Source organism: Salmo trutta, chromosome 3 (assembly GCF_901001165.1).
Source record: "Salmo trutta chromosome 3, fSalTru1.1, whole genome shotgun sequence".
NCBI lineage: Eukaryota > Metazoa > Chordata > Actinopteri > Salmoniformes > Salmonidae > Salmo > Salmo trutta.
Genome location: NC_042959.1, coordinates 66,904,899 through 66,924,273, shown reverse-complemented (window position 1 = coordinate 66,924,273; position 19,375 = coordinate 66,904,899). Strand labels below are relative to the sequence as shown.

The following is a 19,375-nucleotide window of genomic DNA, read 5'->3' as shown; positions in this document are numbered from 1 at the left end:
TCAGTAATGGTGTGGGAAACACTGCTCTTACTCTGGCCATGCTTATCCATGACCTACTGCACCAGCCTGTTGTGTTGGAACCAACGGAGACCCTCCTCAGTAATGGTGTGGGAAACACTGCTCTTACTCTGGCCATGCTTATCCATGACCTACTGCACCAGCCTGTTGTGTTGGAACCAAAGGAGACCCGCCTCAGTAATGGTGTGGGAAACACTGCTCTTACTCTGGCCATGCTTATCCATGACCTACTGCACCAGCCTGTTGTGTTGGAACCAACGGAGGCCCTCCTCAGTAATGGTGTGGGAAACACTGCTCTTACTCTGGCCATGCTTATCCATGACCTACTGCACCAGCCTGTTGTGTTGGAACCAACAGAGGCCCGCCTCAGTAATGGTGTGGGAAACACTGCTCTTACTCTGGCCATGCTTATCAATGACCTACTGCACCAGCCTGTTGTGTTGGAACCAACGGAGACCCGCCTCGGTAATGGTGTGGGAAACACTGCTCTTACTCTGGCCATGCTTATCCATGACCTACTGCACCAGCCTGTTGTGTTGGAACCAACGGAGACCCGTCTCAGTAATGGTGTGGGAAACACTGCTCTTACTCTGGCCATGCTTATCCATGACCTACTGCACCAGCCTGTTGTGTTGGAACCAACGGAGACCCTCCTCAGTAATGGTGTGGGATACACTGCTTACTCTGGCCATGCTTATCCATGACCTAGTGCACCAGCCTGTTGTGTTGGAACCAACGGAGACCCTCCTCAATAATGGTGTGGGATACACTGCTTACTCTGGCCATGCTTATCCATGACCTACTGCACCAGCCTGTTGTGTTGGAACCAACGGAGACCCGCCTCAGTAATGGTGTGGGAAACACTGCTCTTACTCTGGCCATGCTTATCCATGACCTACTGCACCAGCCTGTTGTGTTGGAACCAACGGAGACCCGCCTCAGTAATGGTGTGGGAAACACTGCTCTTACTCTGGCCATGCTTATCCATGACCTACTGCACCAGCCTGTTGTGTTGGAACCAACGGAGGCCCTCCTCAGTAATGGTGTGGGAAACACTGCTCTTACTCTGGCCATGCTTATCCATGACCTACTGCACCAGCCTGTTGTGTTGGAACCAACGGAGGCCCTCCTCAGTAATGGTGTGGGAAACACTGCTCTTACTCTGGCCATGCTTATCCATGACCTACTGCACCAGCCTGTTGTGTTGGAACCAACGGAGGCCCTCCTCAGTAATGGTGTGGGAAACACTGCTCTTACTCTGGCCATGCTTATCCATGACCTACTGCACCAGCCTGTTGTGTTGGAACCAACGGAGACCCGCCTCAGTAATGGTGTGGGAAACACTGCTCTTACTCTGGCCATGCTTATCCATGACCTACTGCACCAGCCTGTTGTGTTGGAACCAACGGAGACCCTCCTCAGTAATGGTGTGGGAAACACTGCTCTTACTCTGGCCATGCTTATCCATGACCTACTGCACCAGCCTGTTGTGTTGGAACCAACAGAGACCCTCCTCAGTAATGGTGTGGGAAACACTGCTCTTACTCTGGCCATGCTTATCCATGACCTACTGCACCAGCCTGTTGTGTTGGAACCAACGGAGGCCCTCCTCAGTAATGGTGTGGGAAACACTGCTCTTACTCTGGCCATGCTTATCCATGACCTACTGCACCAGCCTGTTGTGTTGGAACCAACGGAGGCCCTCCTCAGTAATGGTGTGGGAAACACTGCTCTTACTCTGGCCATGCTTATCCATGACCTACTGCACCAGCCTGTTGTGTTGGAACCAACGGAGGCCCTCCTCAGTAATGGTGTGGGAAACACTGCTCTTACTCTGGCCATGCTTATCCATGACCTACTGCACCAGCCTGTTGTGTTGGAACCAACGGAGACCCTCCTCAGTAATGGTGTGGGAAACACTGCTCTTACTCTGGCCATGCTTATCCATGACCTACTGCACCAGCCTGTTGTGTTGGAACCAACGGAGGCCCTCCTCAGTAATGGTGTGGGAAACACTGCTCTTACTCTGGCCTACTTTATTCAAGCAGATGGTGGCTCTCATTACCGTTTCTGCAGCAAAACATTCTGAGCTACAACTATTGATCTCCCATCCAACCTTGTTCTGATCTTGACAACAACATTCTGAGTGTATCGGTGAGGTGTGTCACATCTAGGCAGGAGCCTTCAAACTCTTCTCCATATTCCAACCCCCCAAAACCCCTTTTTCATTTAAAGATCATTTTGTCTTGTTACATTGCTTTTACCACAACTCCCCCAGTCAGAGTTAACAAATCATCATATTTGAGTTAACATATCATTTCTGGCAAGGCTGGAGATTGATCTAAATACATTCAAATGAGAAAAAGAGTGCTGAGCGTTTACAGCCTTTTGACTCCATCATCATCCTGGGGCAGCAGGTAGCCTAGTGGTTAGAGTGTTGGACCAGTAACCAGCAGGTAGCCTAGTGGTTAGAGTGTTGGACTAGTAACCAGCAGGTAGCCTATTGGTTAGAGTGTTGGACCAGTAACCAGCAGGTAGCCTAGTGGTTAGAGTGTTGGACCAGTAACCAGCAGGTAGCCTAGTGGTTAGAGTGTTGGACCAGTAACCAGCAGGTAGCCTAGTGGTTAGAGTGTTGGACTAGTAACCAGCAGGTAGCCTATTGGTTAGAGTGTTGGACCAGTAACCAGCAGGTAGCCTAGTGGTTAGAGTGTTGGACCAGTAACCAGCAGGTAGCCTAGTGGTTTGGACCAGTAACCAGCAGGTAGCCTAGTGGTTAGAGTGTTGGACTAGTAACCAGCAGGTAGCCTAGTGGTTAGAGTGTTGGACCAGTAACCAGCAGGTAGCCTAGTGGTTAGAGTGTTGGACCAGTAACCAGCAGGTAGCCTAGTGGTTAGAGTGTTGGACCAGTAACCAGCAGGTAGCCTAGTGGTTAGAGTGTTGGACCAGTAACCAGCAGGTAGCCTAGTGGTTAGAGTGTTGGACCAGTAACCAGCAGGTAGCCTAGTGGTTAGAGTGTTGGACCAGTAACCAGCAGGTAGCCTAGTGGTTAGAGTGTTGGACCAGTAACCAGAAGGTAGCCTAGTGGTTAGAGTGTTGGACTAGTAACCAGCAGGTAGCCTAGTGGTTAGAGTGTTGGACTAGTAACCTAGTAACTGAAAGGTTGCAAGATCAGATCCCAGAGCTGACATGGTAAAAATCTGTCGTTCTGCCCCTGAACAAGGCAGTTAACCCACTGTTCCTAGGCTATCATTGTAAATAAGAATTTGCCAGAGTTTAATGGCCCTGATGCAAATGTTAAAAGTACAGCAGCACTGGAATCAGGCAGTTTGGACCACTGCATTAATGAGTCATGCCCCCCTCCACCCTGTCTTCTAGAACATGCAGAACACCTAGACATTGAGGTGTCACTATAAACTAGCCTTTGCGATCCACTTTTCAAATGGAAGGCTCCTCATTTGTGTTCATCCTTGACTCAATACCAGTCCCCTAAACCGTCTGCTGGATTCAACAACCCTGCATCTTTGCAACAAGGGGTGAGTCCAAAATGCACAAGCAGCACAACCATAACATATGCATCTGGGTGGCAGGCAGCCTAACGATTAGAGCGTTTGGGCAGTAAGAAAAGTCCTGGGTTTGAATCCCTGAGCCGACGAGGTGAAAAATCGGTTGATGTTCCCTTAAGCAAGGCACTTAACCCTAATTGCTCCGACGGTCACCGTTGATAATGGCTGACCCTGGCCGTGACCCCACTCTCCGAGGGTGTCTCAGGGGAGGTGGGATATGCAAAGAATACACTTCCAATTCCCACAGGTATATAATACCCACTTGTACATGTGTGAAATAGGACACATACAAGCACCCACCAAACTATTATTATTACCAGACACAGAGTGGATTCTGTTCATCTCATTCACACCTTGAGTCCAGCCCATGATTACATTCAGCATGGCATCTTTCCGGAGGGAGCATGTGGACTTATGGTCTGCCCCGTGCCAGGCTTTGGAGACTTTCTATAGGTTGGCATGGAAACTATCAGCCCATCCTCATCTAACCCACTACTCCCCTCACCCTCCTGATGGGCAGCTGGAGGCTCACTAGCACAGACCCACCACTCCCATTCAGAACACAGAGGGAGAGAGACGGGAGGTAGAGGTAGACAGAGAAGGAAGGGAGGTAGAGATAGAGGTAGCGAGAGTGCAGAAAGAGCAGAGAGAGAGAGAGCAGAGAGAGAGCAGAGAGAGAGCAGAGAGAGAGCAGAGATAGTGAGAGAGAGAGCAGAGAGAGAGCAGAGAGAGAGCAGAGAGAGAGCAGAGATAGAGAGAGAGAGAGCAGAGAGAGAGCAGAGAGTGAGCAGAGAGTGAGCAGAGAGTGAGCAGAGATAGTGAGAGAGAGCAGAGATAGAGAGAGAGCAGAGAGAGAGCAGAGAGAGAGAGAGCAGAGATAGAGAGAGCAGAGAGAGAGAGAGAAAGCAGAGAGAAAGAGAAAGAGAGAGAAAAGACGTCAATAGACAGTGTTGGCTTTACACCCAAACATAACAAAGACACTTGCATGGTTTTACTCCCTAACATGACAAAGACACTTGCATGGTTTTACTCCCTAACATAACAAAGACACTTGCATGGTTTTACTCCCTAACATAACAAAGACACTTGCATGGTTTTACTCCCTAACATGACAAAGACACTTGCATGGTTTTACTACCTAACATGACAAAGACACTTGCATGGTTTTATACCCTAACATGACAAAGACACTTGCATGGTTTTACTCCCTAACATAACAAAGACACTTGCATGGTTTTACTCCCTAACATAACAAAGACACTTGCATGGTTTTACTCCCTAACATGACAAAGACACTTGCATGGTTTTACTCACTAACATAACAAAGACACTTGCATGGTTTTACTCCCTAATATGACAAAGACACTTGCATGGTTTTACACCCTAACATAACAAAGACACTTGCATGGTTTTACTCCCTAACATGACAAAGACACTTGCATGGTTTTACACCCTAACATAACAAAGACACTTGCATGGTTTTACACCCTAACATAACAAAGACACTTGCATGGTTTTACTCCCTAACATAACAAAGACACTTGCATGGTTTTACTCCCTAACATAACAAAGACACTTGCATGGTTTTACTCACTAACATGACAAAGACACTTGCATGGTTTTACTCCCTAATATGACAAAGACACTTGCATGGTTTTACACCCTAACATAACAAAGACACTTGCATGGTTTTACTCCCTAATATGACAAAGACACTTGCATGGTTTTACTCCCTAACATGACAAAGACACTTGCATGGTTTTACTCCCTAACATAACAAAGACACTTGCATGGTTTTACTCACTAACATAACAAAGACACTTGCATGGTTTTACTCACTAACATAACAAAGACACTTGCATGGTTTTACTCACTAACATAACAAAGACACTTGCATGGTTTTACTCACTAACATAACAAAGACACTTGCATGGTTTTACTCCCTAACATAACAAAGACACTTGCATGGTTTTACTCCCTAACATGACAAAGACACTTGCATGGTTTTACTCACTAACATAACAAAGACACTTGCATGGTTTTACTCACTAACATAACAAAGACACTTGCATGGTTTTACTCCCTAACATGACAAAGACACTTGCATGGTTTTACTCCCTAACATAACAAAGACACTTGCATGGTTTTACTCACTAACATAACAAAGACACTTGCATGGTTTTACTCCCTAACATGACAAAGACACTTGCATGGTTTTACTCACTAACATAACAAAGACACTTGCATGGTTTTACTCACTAACATAACAAAGACACTTGCATGGTTTTACTCCCTAACATAACAAAGACACTTGCATGGTTTTACTCCCAAACATAACAAAGACACTTGCATGGTTTTACTCCCTAACATAACAAAGACACTTGCATGGTTTTACTCCCTAATATGACAAAGACACTTGCATGGTTTTACTCACTAACATAACAAAGACACTTGCATGGTTTTACTCCCTAACATGACAAAGACACTTGCATGGTTTTACTCACTAACATAACAAAGACACTTGCATGGTTTTACTCCGTAACATAACAAAGACACTTGCATGGTTTTACTCACTAACATAACAAAGACACTTGTAAGGTTTTACTCCCTAACATAACAAAGACACTTGCATGGTTTTACTCACTAATATGACAAAGACACTTGCATGGTTTTACACCCTAACATGACAAAGACACTTGCATGGTTTTACTCCCTAACATAACAAAGACACTTGCATGGTTTTACTCACTAATATGACAAAGACACTTGCATGGTTTTACACCCTAACATAACAAAGACACTTGCATGGTTTTACTCACTAACATAACAAAGACACTTGTAAGGTTTTACTCCCTAACATAACAAAGACACTTGCATGGTTTTACTCCCTAACATAACAAAGACACTTGCATGGTTTTACTCACTAACATAACAAAGACACTTGCATGGTTTTACTCACTAATATGACAAAGACACTTGCATGGTTTTACACCCTAACATGACAAAGACACTTGCATGGTTTTACTCCCTAACATAACAAAGACACTTGCATGGTTTTACTCACTAATATGACAAAGACACTTGCATGGTTTTACACCCTAACATAACAAAGACACTTGCATGGTTTTACTCCCTAACATGACAAAGACACTTGCATGGTTTTACACCCTAACATAACAAAGACACTTGCATGGTTTTACTCCCTAACATAACAAAGACACTTGCATGGTTTTACTCACTAACATAACAAAGACACTTGCATAGTTTTACTCCCTAACATAACAAAGACACTTGCATGGTTTTACTCCCTAACATGACAAAGACACTTGCATGGTTTTACTCACTAACATAACAAAGACACTTGCATAGTTTTACTCACTAACATAACAAAGACACTTGCATGGTTTTACTCACTAACATAACAAAGACACTTGCATGGTTTTACACCCTAACATAACAAAGACACTTGCATGGTTTTACTCCCTAACATAACAAAGACACTTGCATGGTTTTACTCACTAACATGACAAAGACACTTGCATGGTTTTACTCCCTAACATAACAAAGACACTTGCATGGTTTTATACCCTAACATGACAAAGACACTTGCATGGTTTTACTCCCTAACATGACAAAGACACTTGCATGGTTTTATACCCTAACATGACAAAGACACTTGCATGGTTTTACTCACTAACATAACAAAGACACTTGCATGGTTTTACTCCCTAACATGACAAAGACACTTGCATGGTTTTACTCCCTAACATAACAAAGACACTTGCATGGTTTTACTCACTAACATAACAAAGACACTTGCATGGTTTTACTCACTAACATAACAAAGACACTTGTAAGGTTTTACTCCCTAACATAACAAAGACACTTGCATGGTTTGCGTTGTGTGTTTGTGTGCGTGTTGTTTGTGTCATTGCTATGCTATAACACTAAAATGCCCACTCCCAATGACACACTTTCCTGGCGCTGACCCCCAGCGTGCTGTAGCCTGGCATGAGAAGCCAGTTGGCAAACACTAGCGAGCATTACACAAAGAAGTGTGCTTTGTTCTGTCTCTGTTCTTTTTTCTATCCTGTCTCCCTTTCTTCCCCACTTTCTCCTCCTTTCTCTCTCTTCCAACCCTCCCCCCTTTCATCTCTCCCTCCCTTCCTCCATTGCATCATTCCCTTTAGACAAACAGAAAACATCTCCTCCCCTTCAGGACAAAGCCAAGGCTAACGGACTGCTTGGGGTAAGCCTATGTTTTAATTCAAATGTAAGGAGCTAAATCTTTATGTGCCTCAACACTGAATGAATCACTGAGCAGGTTGCTAGAATGGTTTCATTGAAGAAAAGCTGTGGTTGTGAAGAGAAATCCACCCGCTCTGGGACTGATCAGGCTCATCTAAAATTCAAACAGATGATCTTTCTCACACTACTTTCCCTCATACCATCCCCTTCACTGACTCAATAAGAACAGGTCCAGGAAGAGAAACTAGTGTAAATAAACACTGCAGCCTTTAGTTAGGAAGTATGATGATACCAATGAGGAAGCAGAAAGTATAGTGTGGGGCTGTGAGCTGAAAACGGTCTCAGAATGGATCTAGTGCTTGGCAGTGTTGAGGAGACAAACTGGATCGGAGCCTGTAGCACATGCTGCGCTTCAAGATAGCAAATCATGTGCAGAGCGTTTCAGAAACACACTGCCAGACATGACTTGATAACTCACAGATCAAACAAAAGAGGTCTGTGTGCAACTCAATGGACTAAGACCTCATCAACCCAATGGACTAAGACCTCATCAGCCCAATAGAATAAGACCTCATCAGCCCAATAGAATAAGACCTCATCAGCCCAATAGAATAAGACTAAGGACTAAGACCTCAAGCCAATAGAATAAGACCTCATCAACCCAATGGACTAAGACCTCATCAACCCAATGGACTAAGACCTCATCAAGCCAATACAATAAGACCTCATCAAGCCAATAGAATAAGACCTCATCAAGCCAATAGAATAAGACCTCATCAACCCAATGGACAAAGACCTCATCAACCCAATGGACAAAGACCTCATCAACCCAATGGACTAAGACCTCATCAGCCCAATAGACTAAGACCTCATCAAGCCAATAGAATAAGACCTCATCAACCCAATGGACTAAGACCTCATCAACCCAATGGACTAAGACCTCATCAAGCCAATAGAATAAGACCTCATCAAGCCAATAGAATAAGACCTCATCAAGCCAATAGAATAAGACCTCATCAAGCCAATAGAATAAGACCTCATCAACCCAATGGACAAAGACCTCATCAACCCAATGGACTAAGACCTCATCAGCCCAATGGACTTAAGACCTCATCAACCCAATAGAATAAGACCTCATCAAGCCAATAGAAAAAGACCTCATCAACCCAATGGACAAAGACCTCATCAACCCAATGGACAAAGACCTCATCAACCCAATGGACAAAGACCTCATCAACCCAATGGACAAAGACCTCATCAACCTAATGGACAAAGACCTCATCAACCTAATGGACAAAGACCTCATCAACCCAATGGACTAAGACCTCATCAAGCCAATAGAATAAGACCTCATCAAGCCAATAGAATAAGACCTCATCAACCCAATGGACTAAGACCTCATCAACCCAATGGACTAAGACCTCATCAACCCAATGGACTAAGACCTCATCAAGCCAAAGGAACTAAGACCTAGTGAATTCATGTCTATAGGGTATTCCAGTATTGAGATAACAGAGGAATGATAATGACTGAACACCTCCCTCTGCAACTGGATCCTGGACTTCCTGATGGGCCGCCCCCAGGTGGTGAGGGAAGGCAACACCACATCCGCCATGCTGACCCTCAACACCATCCGCCACTCTGACCCTCCCAAGACTGTGGCCACGCACGACTCCAACACCATCATTAAGTTTGCCATTGACACACCAGTGGTAGGCCTGATCACCGACGACAATGAAACAGCCTATAGGGAGGTCAGAGACCTGACAGTGTGGTGCCAGGACAAAAACCTCTCCCTCAACGTGAGCAAGACAAAGAGGAAAACGAGGGCCGAGCATACCCCCATTCACATTGACAGGGCACTAGTGGAGCCGGTCGAGAGCTTCTTGGTGTCCACATCACTAAGGACCAATGTTCCAATGTTCACGTTTACTGTAAACACTGAGGCTGTACCCGCTTTAAGTTAGTTTTAACAGTGGCCAAGTAGTCTACTGTGGCTATTTGATCATAATGTAGGCCTACCAGAGTGGCCTACCATCAGAAACAAGGGACAAAATGCATCCCATTACATTTGAACATGGAAATAGCTGTTCTATCGTTCAGCCAATGTGTGGTGTTCAACATAGGCCTACATTCCATGACTTTTGACTTTAAAAAAAACATGCAGGGCTTGACATTAACCTGTTTATCCACTTGTCCTCCAGACAAAGGAGGTGACTGGAAATGTTGTTGTGTTGTTTGATGCAAGAAACCACTTCACAAAATAAAATGCATCATTATTCACATACCATTATTACGAAGAATCAGACAAATAATGGCTACAACACTGCCCCTTTAAGACAAAAAAAAGCTCCTTACCTGACTCGCTTTTCAAAATGCAAACCTTTTGTGCTTTTGTAGGAAGCAATCACTCCCCCATTGATGACTACAAATGATCTAAAACTGGACTAATAACTAAATGTGCACACGTCGGTAGATGTAGCTCTCGCTTTGATCTCAAAACAAGCATATCTACTGATGACCGCTCATGCTGTAAAAACAGTCCAGTTCAATGTGAATGGCATAGATCCTTATATGGCAGTGATCTATTTGCATATAGGCCTACTGCAGCTCTGATTGGTTTATGGGCACCGGTGTGTGTAGAGTATGGGCCTGAGTCGTACTTGTCAATGCAATAGTGCAATGCAATACTCTGATGCGTTCTGCCTACAACAAAATCTCTTGCATAGTTAGTTTTGCATACTAAGTCTTGCATTGTTAATTTTGTTTCGGTATGTTGCATTGAAAGTGGCTAATATTGCGTTGATTCGATCACAATTCCCACAGTACAGGGAAACATTGATAGTGTTATCTCTAGAAAGTTGAGTGAAGTTACATTTTATGCTTCTCTGTGCAGGCTGATATTTCTTCGACACAGCAGTCCCAGGGGAGCTGCCTGCCCGAGCGAAGCTTATAGGGAACATTGCTAAGGACCTATCATGGTCCAAACACACCAACACTGTCGTGAAGAGGACACGACAACGCCTATTCCGTCTCAGGAGGTTGAAAAGATTTGGCATGGGACCTCAGATCCTCAAAAAGTTCTACAGCTGCACCATCAAGAGCATCCATCGCCGCCTGGTATGGCAACTGCTCTGCATCAGACCGCAAGGCACTAAAAAGGGTAATGCAAACTCTTTTGCACAGGCTCCATGTACACTCACTGAAATCTAACCACACACTCACACATACTACACTGACACTCCAACACACACACATACACAAAACACACACACACATGCATATTGACGCCACACACATACACATACATTCACATTCCTTCACACTCTTCACATACACTGCTGTTACTCTCTGTTTATTACCTATGCATATGCATAGTCACTTTACTCCTACCTACATGAACATATTACCTCAATTACCTTGACTAACCCGTACCCCTGCACATTGAATCGGTACCGGTACCCCCTGTATATAGCCACTTTATTGTTATTTTATTGTGTTACTCTATTTCATTTAGTTTATTTAGCCAATTTTTCTTACTTACTTTTTGAAAACTTTGAATTGTTGGTTAAGGGCTCGTAAGTAAGCATTTCACGGTTGTATTCGACGCATGTGACAAATAACATTTGATTTGATTTGATAAACTTCATGGACTAAAGTTTCTGGTTGTGTGCTGGTGTTACCTAGGGTATTGTCTTTTGCACAAGTGCTCTTAAAATCCCTCCAAGTCTTGACGAGTCATTTGAAGAAGTTTATGCGGTCAGTTTCTGAGAGGAAGTACTGTTTGGTGCTCTGACCAATAACCCTCTAACACACAAAGCAGAACAGAGACAAAGACTGTTTCAAAATACCCCACAGGGAAAAAAACATCTTCCTTATTTGGGCAAAGAACAACAGTCAGAAACACTCAGAAGAAGGAACTAATTCAGTCAATATGTCCATGGCTCATATCTGCCAGTCTAACTAAGTTGTCTCTTTGGTTAAGGACAGTATAAGCATCATAGTGAACTGGGAAACAGGAATGTGGTTAGGTATGTAAAAAGTGGAGTGAAACACACCAGACATCATAGTGAACTGGGAAACGGGAATGTGGTTAGGTATGTTAAAAGTGGAGTGAAACACACCAGACATCATAGTGAACTGGGAAACAGGAATGTGGTTAGGTATGTAAAAAGTGGAGTGAAACACACCAGACATCATAGTGAACTGGGAAACGGGAATGTGGTTAGGTATGTAAAAAGTGGAGTGAAACACACCAGACATCATAGTGAACTGGGAAACGGGAATGTGGTTAGGTATGTTAAAAGTGGAGTGAAACACACCAGACATCATAGTGAACTGGGAAACAGGAATGTGGTTAGGTATGTAAAAAGTGGAGTGAAACACACCAGACATCATAGTGAACTGGGAAACAGGAATGTGGTTAGGTATGTAAAAAGTGGAGTGAAACACACCAGACATCATAGTGAACTGGGAAACAGGAATGTGGTTAGGTATGTAAAAAGTGGAGTGAAACACACCAGACATCATAGTGAACTGGGAAACAGGAATGTGGTTAGGTATGTAAAAAGTGGAGTGAAACACACCAGACATCATAGTGAACTGGGAAACAGGAATGTGGTTAGGTATGTTAAAAGTGGAGTGAAACACACCAGACATCATAGTGAACTGGGAAACAGGAATGTGGTTAGGTATGTAAAAAGTGGAGTGAAACACACCAGACATCATAGTGAACTGGGAAACGGGAATGTGGTTAGGTATGTAAAAAGTGGAGTGAAACACACCAGACATCATAGTGAACTGGGAAACGGGAATGTGGTTAGGTATGTAAAAAGTGGAGTGAAACACACCAGACATCATAGTGAACTGGGAAACAGGAATGTGGTTAGGTATGTAAAAAGTGGAGTGAAACACACCAGACATCATATTAAATTGGTAAACAGGAATGTGGTTAGGTATGTTAAAAGTGGAGTGAAACACACCAGACATCATAGTGAACTGGGAAACAGGAATGTGGTTAGGTATGTAAAAAGTGGAGTGAAACACACCAGACATCATAGTGAACTGGGAAACGGGAATGTGGTTAGGTATGTAAAAAGTGGAGTGAAACACACCAGACATCATAGTGAACTGGGAAACGGGAATGTGGTTAGGTATGTAAAAAGTGGAGTGAAACACACCAGACATCATAGTGAACTGGGAAACGGGAATGTGGTTAGGTATGTAAAAAGTGGAGTGAAACACACCAGACATCATAGTGAACTGGGAAACAGGAATGTGGTTAGGTATGTAAAAAGTGGAGTGAAACACACCAGACATCACAGTGAGCTGGGAAACGGGAATGTGGTTAGGTATGTAAAAAGTGGAGTGAAACACACCAGACATCATAGTGAACTGGGAAACAGGAATGTGGTTAGGTATGTTAAAAGTGGAGTGAAACACACCAGACATCATAGTGAACTGGGAAACAGGAATGTGGTTAGGTATGTTAAAAGTGGAGTGAAACACACCAGACATCATAGTGAACTGGGAAACAGGAATGTGGTTAGGTATGTTAAAAGTGGAGTGAAACACACCAGACATCATAGTGAACTGGGAAACAGGAATGTGGTTAGGTATGTAAAAGTGGAGTGAAACACACCAGACATCATAGTGAACTGGGAAACAGGAATGTGGTTAGGTATGTAAAAAGTGGAGTGAAACACACCAGACATCATAGTGAACTGGGAAACAGGAATGTGGTTAGGTATGTAAAAAGTGGAGTGAAACACACCAGACATCATAGTGAACTGGGAAACAGGAATGTGGTTAGGTATGTAAAAAGTGGAGTGAAACACACCAGACATCATAGTGAACTGGGAAACAGGAATGTGGTTAGGTATGTAAAAAGTGGAGTGAAACACACCAGACATCATAGTGAACTGGGAAACAGGAATGTGGTTAGGTATGTTAAAAGTGGAGTGAAACACACCAGACATCATAGTGAACTGGGACACAGGAATGTGGTTAGGTATGTAAAAAGTGGAGTGAAACACACCAGACATCATAGTGAACTGGGAAACAGGAATGTGGTTAGGTATGTAAAAAGTGGAGTGAAACACACCAGACATCATAGTGAACTGCGAAACAGGAATGTGGTTAGGTATGTTAAAAGTGGAGTGAAACACACCAGACATCATAGTGAACTGGGAAACAGGAATGTGGTTAGGTATGTAAAAAGTGGAGTGAAACACACCAGACATCATAGTGAACTGGGAAACAGGAATGTGGTTAGGTATGTAAAAAGTGGAGTGAAACACACCAGACATCATAGTGAACTGGGAAACGGGAATGTGGTTAGGTATGTTAAAAGTGGAGTGAAACACACCAGACATCATAGTGAACTGGGAAACGGGAATGTGGTTAGGTATGTAAAAAGTGGAGTGAAACACACCAGACATCATAGTGAACTGGGAAACAGGAATGTGGTTAGGTATGTTAAAAGTGGAGTGAAACACACCAGACATCATAGTGAACTGGGAAACAGGAATGTGGTTAGGTATGTTAAAAGTGGAGTGAAACACACCAGACATCATAGTGAACTGGGAAACAGGAATGTGGTTAGGTATGTAAAAAGTGGAGTGAAACACACCAGACATCATAGTGAACTGGGAAACAGGAATGTGGTTAGGTATGTAAAAAGTGGAGTGAAACACACCAGACATCATAGTGAACTGGGAAACAGGAATGTGGTTAGGTATGTTAAAAGTGGAGTGAAACACACCAGACATCATAGTGAACTGGGAAACGGGAATGTGGTTAGGTATGTAAAAAGTGGAGTGAAACACACCAGACATCATAGTGAACTGGGAAACAGGAATGTGGTTAGGTATGTAAAAAGTGGAGTGAAACACACCAGACATCATAGTGAACTGGGAAACAGGAATGTGGTTAGGTATGTAAAAAGTGGAGTGAAACACACCAGACATCATAGTGAACTGGGAAACAGGAATGTGGTTAGGTATGTTAAAAGTGGAGTGAAACACACCAGACATCATAGTGAACTGGGAAACAGGAATGTGGTTAGGTATGTTAAAAGTGGAGTGAAACACACCAGACATCATAGTGAACTGGGAAACAGGAATGTGGTTAGGTATGTTAAAAGTGGAGTGAAACACACCAGACATCATAGTGAAAGTGGACAGAGACTGAATCAGAACAAGACAGACGTCAGGCTGGAACAGGTTGGTCAGCGAGGTGAAATCGGAGCTCGCCCACTTGCCAGAGCTCGCTTCTCACAGCTGTCCCAACTACGGGGAGGCCTTTCCTCTCAGATCTCCATGAAACCTGACCTCATGCCCGCACTGTCTTGAAAAATAATGCTGGGTTGACATTTGGCCCTAAAAGCCACTTGAGGAAAGTCGAGGAAGGCACTTTCTTTGTTGACCATAGATTTTAGACCTACCTGCAAGCCACTTGATATGGACCCAAGCTACTTGTTACGCAGGGTCATCAGTTACAGATCTGAAAGAACAGGATTTGGCCAACCCGTTGGCTGCATAGAGTTCCAGCCATATTGTTTACAGCCATCAGATTCTCACAGGTCTATAAAGACCCTTGGAAAGGTGTAGGGAAAGGGGGCTAGCAGGTTGATTACAGACTGGACCTGTGACTCATGCTCCCTCCATTGTAAAAATCTCTCTCAGGACTGCTGACAATAAGTCATGACAGTCAACTCAAGTGAAGGCTTGGTGGGTGAATATATGAGCTGCACTGACGTCACCCACCTTAACATGCCCCATGACAGAATGTCAATGGGAAATGATCATGAATTCCCCATTTTATCTGACAATGATAAAAGCTAATGTTCTATCTGGTGGGGTTTCCAAAGGGAAGCTTTCCTTTGCCATTGTCTCCTAAGGTTAGTTATTTTGGGGTACTTAGCTCTGGGTGGTTTTGTTTATCATTCTGTGACAAATGACTGAAAAGGGCACTACATTGATACGCTTGGTGACCTCTTCAAGTGACCAAAACCCTGGAAGGCATTTCTTTGCCACATATGCCTTGATATTCAACTCTCAAAGGCTACTTTCCCTCAAAGCTGTGAATATGTTAGGATTGATTAGATCACAGTTTGGAATCTTCAGTGTCTGTCAGATTCCGCTGTGATCCCTGGAGTTAAGTTTACAATTGGAGTAAGGTGTTAAAGTGGTCCCTTAGAAGCTGCCAACACATCCTCCTGTAAGCTTCAGCTGAGCTTGGCAGAATACTAATACCCTGCAACTCTAAAGCAAGCCCAACAAGAGAACTGTCAGTGCCCGATCGCAGTCAGTGTGTGTGTGTGTGTTTGCGCGTGCGTACATGTGCGTTTGTAGCAAATTCCCTGTAACTCTCAGCTAAGCGGTTTAAAACTGCCTCTGCCTTGTATCAAGCACCACATTGACTGACTATGTGGCTCATTATTGCCTCTGTTTAATATCTGGAGCAATCACCCTGACACATCACAGGCTGGCTCTGTCACTATGGTTACCACAACGTTAAGGCCTTAATATTGCAACACCACAACCATGCGGGTGCTGTTGTGCTGTCTCATAGCTATGCCTGGAGCACGCTCTCTGTTCTCAGTGAGCCTGACCACGGCAGTTACTGCGTGCCTTATTACCATCTAGGGTTATCTCTCCGACAACTCCTTCTGTCATAAGGTTAGACTGATGTGCTAGAGGTCTCTGGAGACTTCCTAGCTCTATTAATAAACACTTTCTAATCTTCTGTCAAGCTGTTTTGCTGTGGACAACTAACAGGAGTAATGAATCAGATTTCAGGCATTCAAAGCACTCTGACGTCTGACTGCAATGATAACAGACACTGTAGGTCAAAGGACTGAAGTATAGTGTAGAGCAGACATACAGTGGAGTTTTTCATCTATAATGTTGGATCTCCAGTGAGGTGGAAGGTGTGCTGCAGCTCAGGTTTGTTGCTGACAGGGAGAGAGAGAGAGAGAGAGAGAGAGAGAGAGAGAGAGACAGAGAGAGAGAGAGAGAGAGAGAGAGAGAGAGAGAGAGAGAGACAGAGAGAGAGACAGAGAGAGAGAGAGAGAGAGAGAGAGAGAGAAAGAGAGAGAAAGAGAGAGAAGGAGAGGGACAGACAGACAGACAGACAGACAGACAGACAGACAGACAGACAGACAGACAGACAGACAGACAGACAGACAGACAGACAGACAGACAGACAGACAGAGGGAGAGACAGACAGACAGACAGACGGAGAGGGAGACAGACAGACAGACGGAGAGGGAGAGGGAGAGAGACAGACAGACGGAGAGGGAGAGAGAATGAGAGAGAAAAAGACAGAACTCGTTGGCACACCAGCCCCAGAGGGATGATAGATGAGGCTTGGCAGGAGGATACAGAGATTTATGTGAAGCCTTAAGTGAACCTGAACACACACACACACACACACACACACACACACACACAAAGCTTTTGGAGCTGCTGATTTGGTCCATCAGTCTGAGTGGATCCAGAACAGAGGAGAGCATGTCTAGAGTCTCTCTTGAGACTGCTACATGACCACATGGTTAAACACTCCATATACTGTATGTTGTCACTGGAAATACTGTCATTTATAACCCACGGTATGATGTCATAAAGTAGCCTATTTCACAGTGTTGATGCTCAACAAGGACTATTACAATGTACCCCAAAATTAGTGTAAAAGATGTGCTGGTTCTGTTTGCATTTGAAAAGTTAAAAGAATTGCTCCAAAAAATGTCAAGGTGTGTAAATATCAGCTGTTCAATGAAGAGGCGTCACTTACCTCTTTCTCTGAGATGTAAAGTTGGTCCCCTTTGAGTATTACAAAACGATTTTTCCAGATCTCCCTAAATATCCCTTTGCCACAGAACTTGCGAATCCAACCGATTTTGTCTGGCTGCGTGTTGTGCTGGTTTGTGTCCTGCGGGCCCTGCATATTCAACGAAAGCAACAAAGTAGAGGTTAAGACATGAAATTGCCAGAGCACCTCGTTTAGATTCGAAAGTGGGACTGAACAGACAAGAAAAAGAGGAGAGTCTTTTTGTGAGGCGACTCAGCCCCCTGTCATTTCCTTTGTCATGTAGATGCTGTCACATTCCTTGCGCGCACCGTTTTTCTTGGGCTAGTGTTTTTGTCACCATCTTATGATCTCAGTTAGGCTACACCGACCACGTTAGATAATTGCATTCCAAGAATAAAGCTAGTTTTAAAATCCTCTGATTCCGTTATACACAAAAAGAGCAGTCCCTAAAAACGTCTGTCTTTCACAGCATCCACTACAAGCATTTCATCAGAACACTTTTAAACTCTACACTGCTAGATCTCTAGTCGAATATCATTTTGTTAATCAAGTTAAGATAGTCTAACTGGAGAATGTCCCCCACTATGAATAAATAAAGCAAAGCAGAATGTCTAACAAATGCATCACTTTGGAGTTTGGACTGAGACTTGGCTACAAAGTAACCGAGTCAGTAACGTATCAAGTAGCATTGACGTGTTTATTAAATACAACAGTCGTTACATTGTAGCTTTTTGTTACATTCTTTGCAGTAGCAGTTAACCAGAAACCCGTTATTACGTTGAAGCTGAAGTGATCATCACTTGCATCGTTTCAGATCTTACCCGTTTAGCGGAATTGTTTTTCTTCATTGTGAAGGATAAGACTGTCGATGACTATCCCCGACTTCACACAGTTATAAATCCGCAATTTTGTACAATAGGCTGATGCCAAGAATCGCCGTAAATTCTGGACACGGGGTGTATATGCCCGTGAAGCTCGAAAGCCGCCAGTAGCCTATGTCTTGCTCCTTTCCTCGCCACCTCCCTAGGCTGGAACACTTCAATTTCTCCCTCTCTATTCCTTTGTAGTTATAACTGAATGCGGTTGGTCTAGCTACGCTCTCGCATGCTCTGAACACTGAACTGAACTGGTAATGTCTAGTTACGCGGATGAGTCCCCCTCCCTCTCCCTCTCCTCTCTTCTCCTAGGCTTTGGTTATTAGAGAGCATGCAGCTGGGAGACTGGATAGCCTTCTCCCCCGCTCTGTAACTCGACGGCTCCATCTCTCTAAAACCAAAGCTGTAGGGCTACCGAGTCATGATATCATCACGGAAAATAAGGAATGAAGGCACGAGGTTCGTGTGAAAGACGCAAACATGAAAATTATAGGCTGTAGAAAATGGGGGTGTGTGGGAGGGGGTGTTAGGCTACAAGTACAGTGATGTCTAGAAAATGTTAAATTGAACCCTCTAACTTTTGTATAATTTCAGCCGGAAGTGGTGCTCAAGATCCAAAAGTGATCCCCGTTTTTTTGTGTACAATGTCATCAAATTGTGTACTAAGTCATCCATTTCATATGTGTTAGATCCTGTGCAATTGGTATGATATGTTACAAATCCAATTCGTAATATACTATATCTTACAAAGTTGATGTGTTTAAGATCCTGGAGTGCATCTTTAATTATGTTGTGATATTCAAATGACCCTCAAGATCTCTCAAAAAAATATCAATAAGACTAGAATATTATAGGAAG

The 19,375-nt window shown here is 43.7% G+C and overlaps 1 protein-coding gene across 1 annotated transcript in view; it reads right to left on the bottom strand.

Moving 5' to 3' along the window:
* The window catches only part of LOC115184929 (pleckstrin homology domain-containing family O member 1-like), a 45,454-nt gene extending 26,488 nt beyond the window's left edge, over nt 1-18,966 (bottom strand). Inside the window, exons 1-2 of the mRNA XM_029745509.1 lie at nt 18,464-18,966; nt 17,625-17,771 (exon numbers count right to left, since the gene is read on the bottom strand). Coding sequence (XP_029601369.1) covers nt 17,625-17,771; nt 18,464-18,490 — 174 coding nt within the window. The 5' untranslated portion in view covers nt 18,491-18,966. The remainder of the gene's footprint in view (nt 1-17,624; nt 17,772-18,463) is intronic.
* Nucleotides 18,967-19,375: the final 409 nt, after the last annotated feature.